Below are 17,022 nucleotides of genomic sequence, written 5' to 3'. Positions count from 1 at the left end.
GTTTCTTTTTATATTGTCAAATAGAACTGGGAATGGACCCTGTTCAGATTGAGGAAACAACGTCATTCACTGATGAGATCCCCAGTGAACAAGTCAAGCCAGAATCAGAAGTAGACAGGGACTGTAAACCCGACCGAGGCCACTGGGACCGGAAGTTAGACTTTATATTGTCCCTTATTGGCTATTCAGTGGGCGCGTCTAATCTATGGAGGTTTCCCTATCTTTGCCTGCGCAATGGAGGAGGTAAACATCTTGCTGATTTACCTGATTGTCCCTCTTCTTGATTTGTAATTCGCTGTCTGATATTGGTAACTCTTTTCTTCACAAACTTGATAACAACTACTATTTGAAATAACCATGTTTTGCGTGTTGACTCACGCCATGTACTAAATGAAGGAAATGGGGTTCATACGATATTCCTATCTAAGAAAGATGATTACATGACGTCTGACGAACGCAAATTTGCATTTATTGCAGGGGCTTTCCTCGTTCCATTTTTCTTTTTCCTGCTTGTCACTGGAATCCCGATGTTTTACTTGGAGATATGTTTGGGTCAGTTCTCGGGAACCAGTTCGCTGTTTGTGTGGAAACTGTGCCCTCTCTTCAAAGGTTAGTCACCTTTGATGTCTCTGGTGTTCATACGTTTTACAAATAATATCCAAGTCTACATTTATTCCATATAAAATCAAGATTGAGAACAAAGTCATTGTATCTGTCTTTATCATTACACAATACCTGTGCCAGTGAGATTACATTTTTCGAGTAAAGTACAGAGGCTAGCAATTGAGTTGAGTCCCAGGATTAGAACGCACACTCACACAGTGTACACAAAATCCGTGGTCTGCGCAACCAGTTGCCCGACTTCCATTTTTTCTGTGACATATGTCATGTTTGGGACTAGACATTTTCCATTTTTGAGGCTGAGTGGGCGAGACGGCTGACTTTGTGCGCTGGTTATTAGGTGCTTGACTCGGCGAGTGTGGATCCATCAAAAGTACTAGAATGTCTAGTTTACTTAGAAAGTGTAACCCCAAATTTAGCATTTGTTATTTTCGTTATTTGATGTGTGTACAGTACCCAGTCTGTTCCTGACACGTGAAACGTTCACTTGAGAACAGAGTCAGGAATAGTCGTCTGCAGCGAACCTCCTTTCAATAATTGATATATGTTTACATGTGGAATGTCCACAGGCGACTGGTTTGCGCATCAGTGAACTGCGTGGTTATACCCTATTCTACCCTACAATACACAAATGTAGAGAGTTACTATCACTCTTATACTGTGAAACGGATGATACGATTTCTCTGGTCCCACTTTTCTAAGTCAGGTGGCCAAATCATTGGCATGAAGAAGACAACAAATTTACAAAATGTTTCTCATTGACCTTTACAGGATATTTTAAGAAATCTGAACAGTCTTGAATTCAAAGTGAAGCCCTATTTTGCTGAATTCCACTGTCCGTGTGAATTTGTTATTTACTTTTATTAGTTCATGATCACTACCAAGGAACACACCGCCAAGTTTAAATATCTAACAGCAAGCAAGAAAACAAGCCATCCATTGTCAGCCACGCCTCATTACAAAGTATTGCTGATGCTTTATTTGCTAAACTTTCAGGGCTAGGATGGGGATCGTGTATTGTCTCTGGTATCACCAGTATTTACTACGTGGCCGTACTAGCTTGGGTCATGTTTTACTTACTCAACTCCTTCTATCCAACACTTCCCTGGGTCACGTGTGACAACTGGTGGAATACTGACACATGTATCAACCCTGTTCTTCGTAATGACACTGCTTTGAACTCGACACTTCACGTCCCATCCTCGGACATTCGTTATCAATCATTTAATGATACTGTCTCTCTGAAACCTTCCACCGCCAGTCTGTCTTCGAGAAATTTATCCAGGAATGGATTTGATGACAAAACAGCAGCTGAGGAATTTTGGCAGTAAGTACCTCATTCGTTAACTTTCTTGTGATGAGGATACACGCCACGGTGTCCTCCTGAGAATCTTGTTCAAGATATATATGTAATGCTCTCTGTTTGTTGCGATAGCAACTGTGACTCAACTAGAGGTTATAGGTGAAGACTGAAATACTATTAAATTTTATCAGACAGTTCTGTTTATACATTGTTATATATTAGGCATATTGTGTAAATAGGTTATCAGTAGGTAGGCAAGATGGAAAAATATAAACGTTTAAAACTGTCTAAACTATATGAAATGTATGGTACACATGTATATATTTTGAAAAATACCCCCTTACAGAAATAAACTCATTCATTCGGTAAGGAACAAAGAAGGTGAACATCAGAACATACATTCGGTAAGGAACAAAGAAGGTGAACATCAGAACATTCATTCGGTAAGGAACAAAGAAGGTGAACATCAGAACATTCATTCGGTAAGGAACAAAGAAGGTGAACATCAGAACATACATTCGGTAAGGAACAAAGAAGGTGAACATCAGAACATTCATTCGGTAAGGAACAAAGAAGGTGAACATCAGAACATACATTCGGTAAGGAACAAAGAAGGTGAACATCAGAACATTCATTCGGTAAGGAACAAAGAAGGTGAACATCAGAACATACATTCGGTAAGGAACAAAGAAGGTGAACATCAGAACATACATTCGGTAAGGAACAAAGAAGGTGAACATCAGAACATTCATTCGGTAAGGAACAAAGAAGGTGAACATCAGAACATACATTCGGTAAGGAACAAAGAAGGTGAACATCAGAACATACATTCGGTAAGGAACAAAGAAGGTGAACATCAGAACATTCATTCGGTAAGGAACAAAGAAGGTGAACATCAGAACATACATTCGGTAAGGAACAAAGAAGGTGAACATCAGAACATACATTCGGTAAGGAACAAAGAAGGTGAACATCAGAACATTCATTCGGTAAGGAACAAAGAAGGTGAACATCAGAACATTCATTCGGTAAGGAACAAAGAAGGTGAACATCAGAACATACATTCGGTAAGGAACAAAGAAGGTGAACATCAGAACATTCATTCGGTAAGGAACAAAGAAGGTGAACATCAGAACATACATTCAAGCAGAAGCACCCTATGATAAAGAATATTGGTTTCCATCCATTACCTTGACCTTGACTGCAGCCGTTGTATTGTCAGGCCCACTGCGTAACAGGATATTCAGATTATCCAGACATGGTATGCTTTGTCTTATGTACAGTTGAGGTAAATAAACTACTCAGCACACTGCCAGTCATGGCGGTACACATAAGCAGATCTGATCCTCATGTACATGTTATAGATACTACGTGCTTCGCAAGTCCAGTGGTTTGGATGACATGGGAACATTTCAGCCTCATCTTGTAGGATGTCTCTTTGTGTGTTGGCTTATTATCTTCCTGTGTCTCATCAAGGGCGTCAAATCTCTTGGCAAGGTATTGTCATTTTATACGGTAAGGTAAGACAATCATATGCAATACTTCAGAAAGTACCTAAATGAAACGTAAACGCTAAAATTCAACATCCGCCACAATCTGATGGTCCAATACTTGTTGCAGGTTGTGTATGTCACAGCAGTTCTCCCATACATCTTACTGACGGTTCTATTGATTCGAGGTCTGCTTCTACCAGGTGCTTCTGATGGAATCAAGTTTTACATATACCCAGACTTTTCAAAGCTTGCCAATTATTCTGTGAGTAGTTACATAGTTTGTAAAACAATTTTAACACTTAAATTGGAACCCCGGATGGGACTCAGTTCGTACTTTCCTGAGAAACTTGAAACTCATGTATAACATGCATTCGAGATGAAATGGATTTCGATAGATTTCTTAATACGAATTGTTCGGCATGAAGCTCAGTTTGAATGCCAGCCAAGAGAGAGACTTAAAAGGTGTCACTCTTGCTGTTTAATCATGTGTGTTAATTCATACTGACAGTTACAGACAGTCCTTAATCTGACAGTTACAGAAGAGAGGTTCAGTAGAGGGAAAATACCTTATGGGAATAATCGAAAGAATGTGCTCAAATGGCAGTTAGAAGTTAAACACATACAGATGAAAGATTGTCCATTACCTATCAGAGTTTTAACTCCTCGATCAAGTCCTTGCCTCCATTTTGGCCTTTGACAAACAGTCGTATTGACTGTCACAATTGTTGTCTCTTTCGTTGCTTACCATGTACTTTCATAGCTAGCAGCTTTTCAGTTTTCAGGTGATGTTGCCTTGTGGTTAACACGCCGAAAAGCCTGGTTCGATTCCTTACATGGGTACAATGTGTGAAGCCCATCTCTGGTGTCCCGTGCCGCGATGTTGCTGGAATCTTGCTAAAAGCAACGTAAAACCAAACTCACTTATTTTTCATTCACCCGAAACTGCTTGTTCCTATGTCAGGAAAGCTGACATTCATAGAGTTTCACACATCAGCGAGAGACCAGTCGAAACGTAATCAAAATGTCAAATACCGAAACACGGAAATGCCGGTCTCGTTTTACCAGAAATCTCCATTGGTCCATTGATACCAACTGCACCAAATTAAATTGTGTGAAATGTGTGTTTTGTTTATCACAGTTGTAATCCATAAGTACTCTGATGAGCAATCAAGCATTCATGCTGACTTTCCAACACGTTGTTATCCATCACAGTAACAAAGGTATGGTGTGTATACTCACGCTATGTATCATAACTCCATGGATAGCAAACATAAACATCACACGTTTCACACAGGTGGGTGCGCCCTGTGTTGTCTTTCCCGGACTCCATCATCATGACGTCGCCATGTCGCTGGAACGTAGTTGGGTGCCGTGTTTATCAGTAAACGATAAGAACACATGCATCTTGAACGCAACAGAATGTCATATGAGCTATTATCAAACCATAGCGCATACCACGTGCATCATATTTGACATCTGCCACAGGTGTGGATCGAAGCAGCTCTGCAAGTATTATTCTCCCTTGGTGCAACCTGGGGATCAGCCATCACCATGGCCAGTTACAACAAATTCCACAACAACTGCCTCAGGTGACTCACACGTTAACAGTGTCACATGATGTCGCTGCACATACCTCATTGCAACGTCAAGGTTCCAATTTTAAAATGCTGTCGACGGATTTACTTGAAGCGTGTTACACGGATATTATTCATCAAATTCAACATAGGATCTTATGTTTAAATATCAAATATGTCAACAATAAATTAAATCACATCACGTACCTTTCCATAAACATATATCGGGTGGTGTAAATGTGTAAATATGAAATTATCAAACACTGAGAGAGACAGAGAGAGAGGGGGGGAGACGGTAAATGAGCATAACAGATGACAAATAACGTTGTCTAATATAAATCTTCGTAGGGACTGCATCATAGTGAGTCTTGCTGATGGTCTGACCAGCTTCTACAGTGGCTTCGTCATCTTCTCCGTGGTTGGATTCATGGCCAAGAAAACTAACGTTAGCGTCACCGAAGTGGCAACAGAAGGTCTGTAAATGATGCTTAGACATGAAGGTACAACACAAAATATAATATAGGAACGTTTAGTAACATACAAAAGAAAATCTTGACATCACGAATTAATATGTGGCACATCTGCATTATTATTTCAGTGGGGGCAGTAGTAACAATGATGCTTCTCTCACAGCGTGACTATTACACAACGGTGTAAGATGGAGCATCGTTGTCTCGACATTCATGAGACCAAGAGTACATACTGAGGTATCCGTGCTTCGAGACATCCGACCAGGGCATATCATCACAATGAAAGAATACAAAACAAAATGTAGATTTCATGTTTATTTATTCGTATATACATTTCACTCACATTGATCACAATCAGTCTCCACACAGCTTATGTAACTCCATCTTGAATGACACTAAAGTTAGTTTTAATCACCAAACGGAACGAAGAATTCTAGAACTTTACACTGACGGACATTTGTTGGCGACTTGAAAATGACAGTGGTTAACTACTCTCGGAAGTCCAAGGAATAATCGCCAGCGATATCTCTTATAGTTTGTATACTGCCATTTAAAGTTGTGTCCACTAAAACGCAACTTGGCATCATGACAGCTCACTTACTGATATACTACCTTTAAATAATTCATAATAAATTTACATTTCAAGAAAGTATTCCTACGTGTATGCCACCCCAAACACCAAATGTGTAATTGCTTTTGCACGTCAGTCTTGATAGGTCGAAATGTCCTCGTTCTTGTTTTGTCATCCATAACCCCTATCTAATAATGTCGTAATCGCCATCATGAAAAGAATGGCATTAATAAATTTATGTGAGTGCATAAAGCGTCCTGTATTCTGCCTGTGTTGTGAGCACCTACGGCAGGTTTCGGTGGACACGCACTCTGAATGTCTGAGGCGGAGACACCCTGTTGCTATAGAGATGTCAAACATGTATTCTACGTATTATGTGTGTTATCATATATTAGTTTTGTCAATTGAGTGTGTGTGTAGTGTGCATGGTATTTATACTCAGAGTAAAGCAAATGTTTTGTTGAAACCACAGTCATCTGGCCACACCGTCTGTCAAACTAACTGTATTAGAGAACACCTGCATATCATAATGCGACAACACCTTGAAAAAAACTTTTGTTATTTATATTATTCTAAATGTTTCAGGGCCTGGTTTAGCATTAGTGGCCTATCCGGAAGCCATCAGCAACATGCCTGTTCCCCAACTGTGGGCCGTGCTTTTTTTTCTCATGCTCTTCTCTTTAGGTCTGGACAGTCAGGTAAATAGCATGTGAGTCGGTTGTGCTTTATAATCTCATATTTCAGTCATATCGTCACTTAAACGTTATAAGCTGATTATAAATGGAATTAAATTACACAAACGTGTCCACGAAGGACAGTTAGGCAACTAGATTATAAAGTAAAACAGCAATCAAATCTAAAACATTTTAATTATAGAGGACAACAAAACATAGAAGCAGGCTACATGTTGTCCACAAGTGAAGGTAGATCACCACGCTAGGGACCTCTTTCGCTGCATTTAGAACCCTCTCCAAAGGACACTAATTTTACAGTACTCTAACCTCCTTCGATGATAAAGCCATTAACAATATTAGTTACTCATTTAAACTACCAGTCATAAAACATTTACCTGTTTGCATAGCATCAATCAAAATGTATCTAACACCTCTATTCCTTTAAAGAGATCAGTTATCAAACGATATTTCATACTATAGTTTTGACACTGACATATTTATCCTATGTGATGGACAAATCAATCCAGTCGAGCCGTACATGAGATTCTAAAGAGGCATTCAGAAGTTGGTGTTGAAGTGAAAGACTAATAATATGGATGACAGCTTCTTGTTTATTGTATGTCAAAACGTTTCTGGGCTATTCCTTGCCCCTTCATCAGACAAATTTCCCATTCATTAAGTGACCTGATGCAGTAGTCGTTGTCATCCATAGTATTTGTCATGCTTGACCGTGATTCTCTCATAACAAGGGACACAAAACGAAGGATCCTCGCCTTACAATGTGAATGCGTCGCATAATGGCTTTCTGAAATGCGGATTGACTGCCCCAGTCTGTGTAATCCCAAAGTTGGTGTAATTTGGTGTAATTTATTGATACCTACTTCCGTGTGTGTGTGTGTGTGTGTGTGTGTGTGTGTGTGTGTAGATATGTGTCTGTGTCTGTGTGTGTGTGCATATATATATATATACACACACGTGTGTGTGTGTGTGTGTGTATATATATATATATATATATATATATATATATATATATATATATATATATATATATATATATATATACACACACATGTGTGTGTGTGTGTGTATGTGAGTGTGTGTGTGTGTGTGTGTATGTATGTATGTGTGTGTGTATGTATGATACTGTGAAATACAAAATACTAACTTGTGGAACACGCTGATCCTGATTATAATGGTCAGACAGGGTTGAACCCATGTGGATGCATGATGGAAACTGTTATGAAAAGGGGCAAAGCGTCCATTCAAACCAAAATCATGTAAATCTTTTTAAATGCCATGCTTCCAGGTACTATCGCAGACATTTCGATCTCCCAGAAGATCGGTACTGAATGTTGCTTATTTACATTAATGTAGCATTTCAACAAAGGATTCTAATCGTGGCACATTATGAATGGTACTTTTCCTGAAACCACACTGAATATTTGTTATGAGGTTAGTGGTTTCAAAACAACAAGTTCATAATTATTTACCACTATTGCTCCATGGTTTTGCAGATACAACTGGTGAAAGAGATTGGTTGAATAGTACGTAAACATGTCCAGACATCAAGCTTTCAAACACCCGTAATGACTTCCCTTCTTAATCATATATTCTCCCGTTGCTTAAACGTTATCTATGCATTGTTTAAACAAAAGATGTGTGATGCAATAGTAATAATATTCTAGATATTTTACTGTCCGCTTGGTGACTTATGTGACACATGTATTCCAGTGGCGTGGATCGACACTCGTACTGTTGATCACTAGAGTTTCTGGTCCAATCTTAATCATTCCCCTATCCCTGGTATTTAGCATGAATATTGCCGAGTGCGCCTATAAACAACAAACAAGCAAAACACGTCTATAAATTGTATATCACCATTGTGTATCACTCCTCTAAACTACAAGCATCTTGGTAAGTGTATAAAACAACACGGCAGCAACTTCAGTCATCATATTCCATCTCATCTCCTATGTTGTAGGAATGCAACTGTCACACACATGCGTTGTGAAAACTATTAGTGAAAGGTGAGCATATCAAACAAGGTAAATTCAATATTTTCAGTTTGGAATGTTTGAAAACCTTGTGGCGGGGATTATCGACGCCTTCCCAAACAAGTTGCAGCGTTACAGGATGTTTGTAACTGGAGTTGTCACCCTTCTCTACTTCCTCCTGGGTCTGCCACTAACGCTTAATGTATGTCTCAGATATGCACCATTACCGATACATTTCTGAAATGATTTATTGTTGTACATTTAACCCAAAGTTTGAAATTAACACCAATTATACGAGGGTTGGCTGAAAAGTTCTCAGCCTGAGTGGTTTTTCTCCACCAGGTAGAGACAGGTGTTTGCCACCAATGAGGACAATCATTTAGTGAATCATAGACACAAGAACTACAAACGTACTAATAGTTTTATCTCAACTACAGCTCTTTTGGTAAACCTACCCTCTGAAATCATCAGAAATAGACAAAACTGAATACAGGGCAGTCATCAAGTACTTGCAAAAGAAAGTGATGTCCCCAACACAGATACATGCTGACATGGTCTCCACTCTAGGGGATGATGCTCCTTCATTTTCCACAGTAAAGAAGTGGGCTGCAGAATGTAAGCGTGGCAGACAAAGCCTTGATGATGACCCACGCTTAGGAAGGCCTTCAACAGCAACCACTCCAGAAAACATCACGCGAGTGCTCGATATGTTGATGGATGATCGACGATTGACTACTCGACATATTGCTAGTGTAGTGGGCATCTCTCATGAGAGGGTTGAGCATATTATCACCAACGAATTAGGAATGACGAAAGTTTCTGCAAGATGGGTGCCAAAGCTCTTGACAGCAGAACAGAAACGTGTCAGGTTCCAGACGTCCCTTGACAATTTGCGTCGTTTTGAAGCAGATCCCGATGATTTTGTGGCACGATTTGTAACCATGGATGAGACCTGGATACATCACTTTCAAACTACAGTCAAAACAGTGGAAGCATCCTGATTCACCAGCTCCGAAGAAAGCCAAGTCTGTTCCTTCAGCTGGAAAGGTGATGGCATCAGGCTTTTGGGATTCCAGGGGTATTCTGCTCATTGATTATCTTGAAAAAGGTCAAACTATCAACGGCAGATACTATGCTGATCTACTGAACCAGTTGCGAGAAGCAATCAAAGCCAAACGACGAGGGATGATCGCTAAAGGTGTCCTCTTCCACCAAGACAATGCGCCTCAAATCAGTGGTGGTCATGTCAACAATCCGCGATTGTGGCTTTGAACTCATTGACCATCCTCCTTATTCACCTGATTTGGCTCCTTCTGACTTCCACCTGTTCTCCAAAATGAAAAAGGAACTCGCCGGTCGCCATTTTGCAAGTAATGATGACGTTATTTCCGCTGTGACTGATTTTTTTAGGGTAGCTGAAGAAGATTTCTTCCTGACCGGGATTCGGGCCTTGCAGCATCGCTGGCAAAAGTGTGTGAACTTGGAACGTGGACTTTGTAACTTTTTTTCACAGTGAGGCTTAGAACTTTTCAGCAAACCCTCGTACTTGTTCACAGCAATCAGAAATGTGTGATGAATATAAACTTCAGCTTCATGATCCCTAATACCAAACACTGTCCAGTGATGCTTTTACTATTAGTTGTCAGTACAAATACAGATAAGGATTTGAAATCTTTCCTTTCAGTTCCATGATGCATACATAGTTTCCAACTACTTTACAAGCGATGGCAATACATGACAGGATTTCATGTCTATGCGTGTGCGCTGTAAATTTTATTTCTTTCCCTTCTCTATGTAATTGTATCGTAGATTCCATGTAGTATAAACTGTATTATTCTGATTTTGAAATTCTGGCATTGTTGTTTGTGTTTGTCATAAACTGTCGTCATGGTTTTGATCTTGTAGTTTTACACCATTCCAACATCAGTCTGCATATTCTTGAATGTAAGTAATCTATATGCATTTCCAGGGTGGTATCTACATTTTCCAGTTGATGGATTGGTTCACTTCAGCCTTTTGTTTGGTCATTACTGGTCTTCTCGAATCCATAATCATAGGATGGATATATGGTAAGAATCGTCCCCTGCGAATCGATTTCATTTGTTAAAAGCATATCTCATATTTGATGACATATTACGTTTGTAATGAAATGAACCAATAGCTAAGGCACATTTGGCTTGAATAGACAGGGCGGCGAGTGAACCTAGTGGTTGATGTGTTCGCCCGTCACTCCGAAACCCGCTTTCGACTCCCCATTTCATGTGTCCCCCACCATGATGTTGCTGGAATATTGCTGAAAGAGACTCACTCACTCACTCATTCACTCATTCACTCATTCACTCATTCACTCATTCACTCATAGACCTTAGTTCGAAAGACTTACTTCACGCATGCTTAGCATAAATGACAAGTGTCTACACACAATAAACCACACCAACTCAGTGTGTGATGTATTGTTTCCCAGGGGTTCAGCGGTTTGGTCGTGACATAGAGCTGATGCTCGGAAGACAACCGGGCGTCATTATTCGTTTCTGCTGGTGTATCTCGAACCCTGTCATCATGTTGGTAAGACTGGCACTACGCTATTCCTGCTTTAACGATGGAAGGCATTTGCATCAGTCATTCATTTCAGTGTAATAATCCTGATTTCTGATCCACAGATGGTATTTGTTGCGACGCTAACGAGTTACCAGATGCCCACATACGAGGGATACACGTATCCTGCTGCAGCCAAGGGCATAGGTTTCTTGCTTTCAATGCTACCTATTGTCCCGATTCCTGTAATTATGGTATGGGAGTTCAGCAGGACCAAAGGGACATTTTGGCAGGTCAGCATAGCTTGAACCGCAGTCTCATTTGCTCATAGTTATGTGCGGTAATATTTGTGATATAGATGTTTGTTCCTAACCTGACAACACCATGCATTTGTAGCATGAGAATGAATAACACAACTTGTTTAGTCAGTTTGTCTCAACGTCTCACATAATTAAACACCGGCTAGGATTAAAAACTTATATACAAGGGTAATGGTCAGTCTAGAATTTGTGGTAGTAAAGCGTATTTCTAGTGAAAGTACAAGAAGGGCTTTGTCGCGACTGTATCACTCATAATGTAACATACTATCGGCAAGCTATACTACTCAAAACGGAAACGCATAGTGGAAAACTGTTTTTGATTTATACACCTAAGACTCAGTAATACAGGGCAGACATCGGTGTCCCATAGACTGAACCAGATTCCGGGTGAAGTGCCAGTGAATGAGTTGGTACTCTTCCCTCAAGGCCACAAACAGAGCAGGTAACGTCTGTGGCTGAGGGTCACGTCACGTACGACGATCCAATTCGTTCCACAAATGTTCATTAGGGTTAGGATCCGGAGATCGTGAGGGCCAATCAAGAACCTGAACGTTGTTCTGGGCAATCACAATGGATTCAACATCCAATGGGGCAGTGAAATTCCACATGATGCATTACCAGCACGTGATGCACGTGGACACAGAAGCTACCTTCTGTAAACATATTGGGGACCTCACAATCACTATTGCAATAGAGTTGAACGCATGCTGAAAACTGCTCGCTCCGAGACAGTATTTCAATGAACAAACAAAATGGAGAATTGTGTTGATGATGGAGGTGGACATCAATCTATCAAGTTGCCCGAACGTTGGGTAAATCAAAAAGTGTAATGGACAAGTACCATCAAACAGGAGTGCAATGAGACCTGGGCGTGGTAGACCAAAACAACGACACCGCGACAGGATCGTCTCATTACATTATTGACCCTATGCAATAGGTTCAAATCATCACCTGCCATCAATAAGGAATTCCGTACACTCATTGGGTGACGAATTTTACACTCAACCGTTAAAAACCGGATCTATCAAGCCCGTCTGAAGGCAAGACGGCCTCTCAAGATTGTTACCCTTACAACTCACCATAGGCGCCAAAGATAGGTATAGGCTAGGCAGCATCAGAGACGGGCTTTGCGTTACTGGCGTCACACTATGTTCTCAGATGATTTCAAGGTTTTATCTCAGATTCTCAGATGGCAAAAAAACAAAAACAATTTTTTTAAAAAAACAACAAAACAAAACAACGTTTTTGTAGCGGTGATCGGTATGCTAGAGCGGCAGGTATTGACCATGATCGATATGGGGTTGGTAGTGTCATGGTGTGGGGTGGGGTTACACATGCCAGGCGATCCGATCTGGTCATCGTTAACGGATCCTTGACTGATCAGCGATATGTAGACGAAATTTTGCGTCCAGTTGTGGCTCCACTGGTTAAAACCATCGGCAGGAATTTCGAAATCTAAGATAATGCCAGACCACATCGGGCACAAATTGCCACAGCGTATCTCTGACGAGAGGGCATGCACACATTTAACTGGCCCTCTAAGTCCCCAGACCTTTCCCCAAATGAATGTCCATGGGACATTCCGGTCGAAGGGTGTACGCCAGGTACCCCGCACCCGTCAACCTGGCCCAGCTTGTTGCAGCTCTTTAGTGGCAATAGCGGGCAATACCGCGGGCAAACATCCAGAATTTAATCAACACTATGCCGTCAAAGTGTCGTTAATGTGTTGCCCAACATGGTGGACACACGAGCTACTGAACTTCACGCCCAAATTTGATTTAAAGAACATTCAAAGCAGTTTCACATTCACTGTCATTTCATCAGTTCCCTTATTTTTGTCGGTAGCATATACAACGTCATGTACTGTACTTGTGTTTAAGAAAGTTTAAGGGTACCTCTCTGACGATTATTGAGGGATATCGGTAAATATCGAACATCGAATACTGATATTGATGTTCATCAGTTTTACTACACGTTTTCTTTCACAGACATATTATGGGTTATTTCATAACCAACCGAATTTTGAAACTTGTCAGTAGTTATAATGAATACGATATGAGTGGAATATTAATATGAGTGGGTCTCTAACAATCTGGAGGATAGCGACCCACGCAAAGTGCCCACAACATATTACTAACGTGGAGGGAAGCTTTGGAAGCTATAATTTAACTTTGAACTTTTATCCTGCTCCAGACATTATTTTACATCACGGTTATCATACAAAAGCAGAAAGAAAATGGAAATATGTTAATATACTTGTGTAATAAGGTGATGTCAGGAATATAATCTACGAACAAAGAACATGACACAATAGGCTATATAAACAGCGCAAACTTATCTTTGCATGTTCTGTCAATTGCAGAGGTTATCCCAGAAACTGCGACCTTCCAAGGATTGGAAACCTGCACTGAAGGATTACCATGCCGTTTACACTACAGACAATCACGAATTTGTGTTGCCATTGATGTCGTTTAATCGATGTTGAGAGAGTAATTAGAACATTTACGGGATCAAATTGCTTGATTTGTACCCTTGTGTCTCTGCAGGTTTACATGTGTATTGTATCTTAATTATTAGTTGCAAATTATTAAACGGACGTTCATTGGGCCATGTAGCCAGTGGGTCGATTCAGCATGGTGTTTATCAGCCTTACTTAGTTACTTCACGTGTTACCATATATATGACAGCCCGTTGTTATTGATACTAGGCGGTAATATGTATGTATATATACAAGGTGTGTGACAGCCCTCTCTTACCTCAGAATAACAGGCGTTGTGAATGTATGAAATTAATATACAGAAAATAAAGAAAAGTTGTTTGTTTAACGTTTCAGGTGCCATTTATCAGTATTATGGAGAAATTGATATATTAGTATCATTAAAAATATATGCGCAGTGGCATCGCCATATATATCTTAATAAGTAGCAGAGTATCATGACTGTAATAAAAACGTAACTTGCAAATTAGTAGAGACAGTCAACATAACTCTCGTCACAGGTGTTACCGTTGAAAGCACACGTACTGTCGCCATTTAGAGTAAACCCAATTTCGTACAAAACAGATTGCGGTCACACACCAATCTCTATCTGATTAGTTAGTTGTTGCGTGTTGGTTCCCAACACAATTTGAGCAAATTCAAATTAAATTCTAAAAAAGCCACATGAAGAGCCACCTGCTAGTGGTGGTTGATTGTGAATGATACGAGCTCTTCACCCCGTAGTGTGGACTCGGGGGTATCTTTGGTCCACAGCACCCTAATGCAGGTCTTAGTCTGAACTGGACAAACTGTTTGCCGTAGGTTGCACCCTGTGTCGGTGGAGGTAGGGATTCTGGTGGTTGAGGGCATCGGGAGCCTGGAACCGTGTTCTTATTGCCATGACTTCCCCAACACGTGTGGTAGAATTGGCCCGGTGCATGCCCCGTAATAGAACTATTTTTTTGCACATTAAAATTATTGTGTAGTGGTGACTCAAGTATATAGTAAACAAATGATGTTTGAATTAGTCATGATCTGGTAATAATAATGATAATAATGCACATTTATAATGCGCCTTTTCCACGCCCTTAGGTATGCTCAAAGCACTACAGAAAATAAATAAAAATATGTACAAAGATGAAGATGGGTGAAATTATGTGAAGTATACTGAGAAAAGGTGGGTTTTCAGTTTTGCTTTAAAACTATCAAAACTGTCAGAGTCTTTGATGTCACCTGGAAGAGCATTCCAAAGGATTGGTGCTGTGTAGGAGAAGCTGCGGTGTCCGAAAGATTTTAGTTTGTAGGAGGGTATCACAAGACGATTCTGAGAGTTGGAACGGAGACTGCGAGCTGGTACACATGGGTGAAGCAGGTCAGAGAGGTGGGAAGGGGTCAAGCCACGAAGGCATTTGTACGTCAGACAGAGTATTTTGAAATCGATTCTTGCCTTGACTGGAAGCCAATGGAGTTCTTTAAGGACAGGAGTGATGTGGGCACGTTTGGAAGTTCTGCTGATAATGCGAGCAGAGGTGTTTTGTGGTAAGATTGGAGTTGATGCTGGAAACAACACTGTTACAATAGTCGAGCCTGGATGTTACCAGAGCTCGAACAAGGGCTTGAGTTGCTGCAGAAGTCAAGTACTGGCGAATGTTGCTGATCGACATGAGATGGAAGAAGCATGCTTTGCTCACTTGGTTAACATGGGCATTGAACGGCAAAGTAGAATCGATGTGAACGCCAAGATTCCTCACAACATCTGATGGACAGATATCCGCATCTGCAACTTTGAGGGTGACAGCATCCACCTTGCTAAGTTGTTGTCTTGTGCCCACAAGGAGAGCTTCGGTTTTCGTGTCGTTCAGCTTGAACTTATTTGTAGTCATCCACGACTTAATGTCTAGTGTACAGTCAGCGATGCGTTGACTCATTCAACTCTGATGGGTGAAGCGATTCCAGAATCTGAGTGTCGTCAGCATAAACGTGGTGATACATATCGTGGTCCCTGACAATGTTTTCGACATGCCCTGTGTACAGCACAAACAGAACTGGATCAAGAACCGATCCTTGGGGCACTCCACAGGAGACAGCCACAGCTGGAGAGCGCTCTCTGCCCACATGTACCGTCTGATGCCGATCTGTCAGGTACTAGGAAACCCACTGAAGGACAAGGTCACTCAGTCCATAACGATGCTTCAATCTAGTCAGGAGTTTAGAGTGGTCAACGGTGTCGAAAGCCGCGGACAAGTCCAGCATGACCAGAGCTGAAATCTTACCCTCGTCAGTGGCACGTTGAAGTTTGTCAGTTACCTGGAGCAATGCTGTCTCTGTACTGTAGTACTGCCGGTAGGCAGACTGGAAAGAATCAAGGAGATCATGACTTAAGAGATGTTCTTGGAGACAGGAGTGAACTGCTTCCTCAATGATTTTGGATATGAAAGACAAGTTTGAGGCAGGCCGAAAGTTTTTCAGGTCTTGAGGATCTAGGACAGACGTTTTCAATAGTGGTTTGACACCGTCCCTTTGAAACTGTTTGGGAACACACCATTCTGAAGATTTGTATTGACAATCTTAGTGAAGGGCGAAAGCAGCAGGTCCAGGTGCTTTATCAGAAGTTTGTTTGGAATGGGATCAGAGTCACAGGAAGTTGGTTTTGACGAACGAATGAGTTGTTCAATATCCTTGGGACTTAATGTTCTGATATATGACATGGGGTTACCTGTAAACATTGGTTCACTGAAATCACCATCACAGGCAAAGCCATGACGAATATTCTCAATTTTGTAGATAAAGAAGGATGTAAACGAGTTTGCCTGTTCCTTCTGTTCCTCTGCTGGAGACTAAGTATCTTGGTCTCGTCCCTTTCCAAGCAGTTGCCTACATGCAGGTAGCAAAATTAATGTAAGTATCCTAGGTCCCTAGTATGGTAATCTACCTTTAGGTGCTGGTCCATAGTCCATTTTTACTTTTGTCTTGTTCCCTTATAATGATATC

General features: G+C 40.8%; 1 protein-coding gene across 1 annotated transcript; it reads left to right on the top strand.

Annotated features, from left to right (window-relative positions):
• Window positions 1–32: 32 nt before the first annotated feature.
• On the top strand, window positions 33–14,377 carry LOC137258634 (sodium- and chloride-dependent glycine transporter 1-like). Its single transcript, XM_067796332.1, has 13 exons — window positions 33–243; window positions 478–609; window positions 1,618–1,948; window positions 3,289–3,421; window positions 3,545–3,679; window positions 4,903–5,006; window positions 5,340–5,464; window positions 6,618–6,730; window positions 8,771–8,902; window positions 10,670–10,769; window positions 11,165–11,265; window positions 11,361–11,528; window positions 13,918–14,377. The coding sequence occupies exons 1-13, from the start codon at window positions 33–35 to the stop codon at window positions 14,038–14,040; spliced, it is 1,908 nt and encodes a 635-aa protein (XP_067652433.1). The 3' UTR covers window positions 14,041–14,377.
• Window positions 14,378–17,022: the final 2,645 nt, after the last annotated feature.

The sequence above is a fragment of the Haliotis asinina genome, chromosome 12, assembly GCF_037392515.1.
Source record: "Haliotis asinina isolate JCU_RB_2024 chromosome 12, JCU_Hal_asi_v2, whole genome shotgun sequence".
Lineage (NCBI taxonomy): Eukaryota > Metazoa > Mollusca > Gastropoda > Lepetellida > Haliotidae > Haliotis > Haliotis asinina.
This window is presented reverse-complemented; position numbering and strand designations above follow the sequence as displayed.

Coding starts and splice junctions, on each gene's coding strand:
- LOC137258634 (XM_067796332.1), top strand. CDS start 33: ATGGACCCTGTTCAGATTGAGGAAACAACGTCATTCACTGATGAGATC. Junction 244..477: donor TTGCCTGCGCAATGGAGGAG/GTAAACATCTTG, acceptor CATTTATTGCAG/GGGCTTTCCTCGTTCCATTT. Junction 5,465..6,617: donor CACCGAAGTGGCAACAGAAG/GTCTGTAAATGA, acceptor TAAATGTTTCAG/GGCCTGGTTTAGCATTAGTG.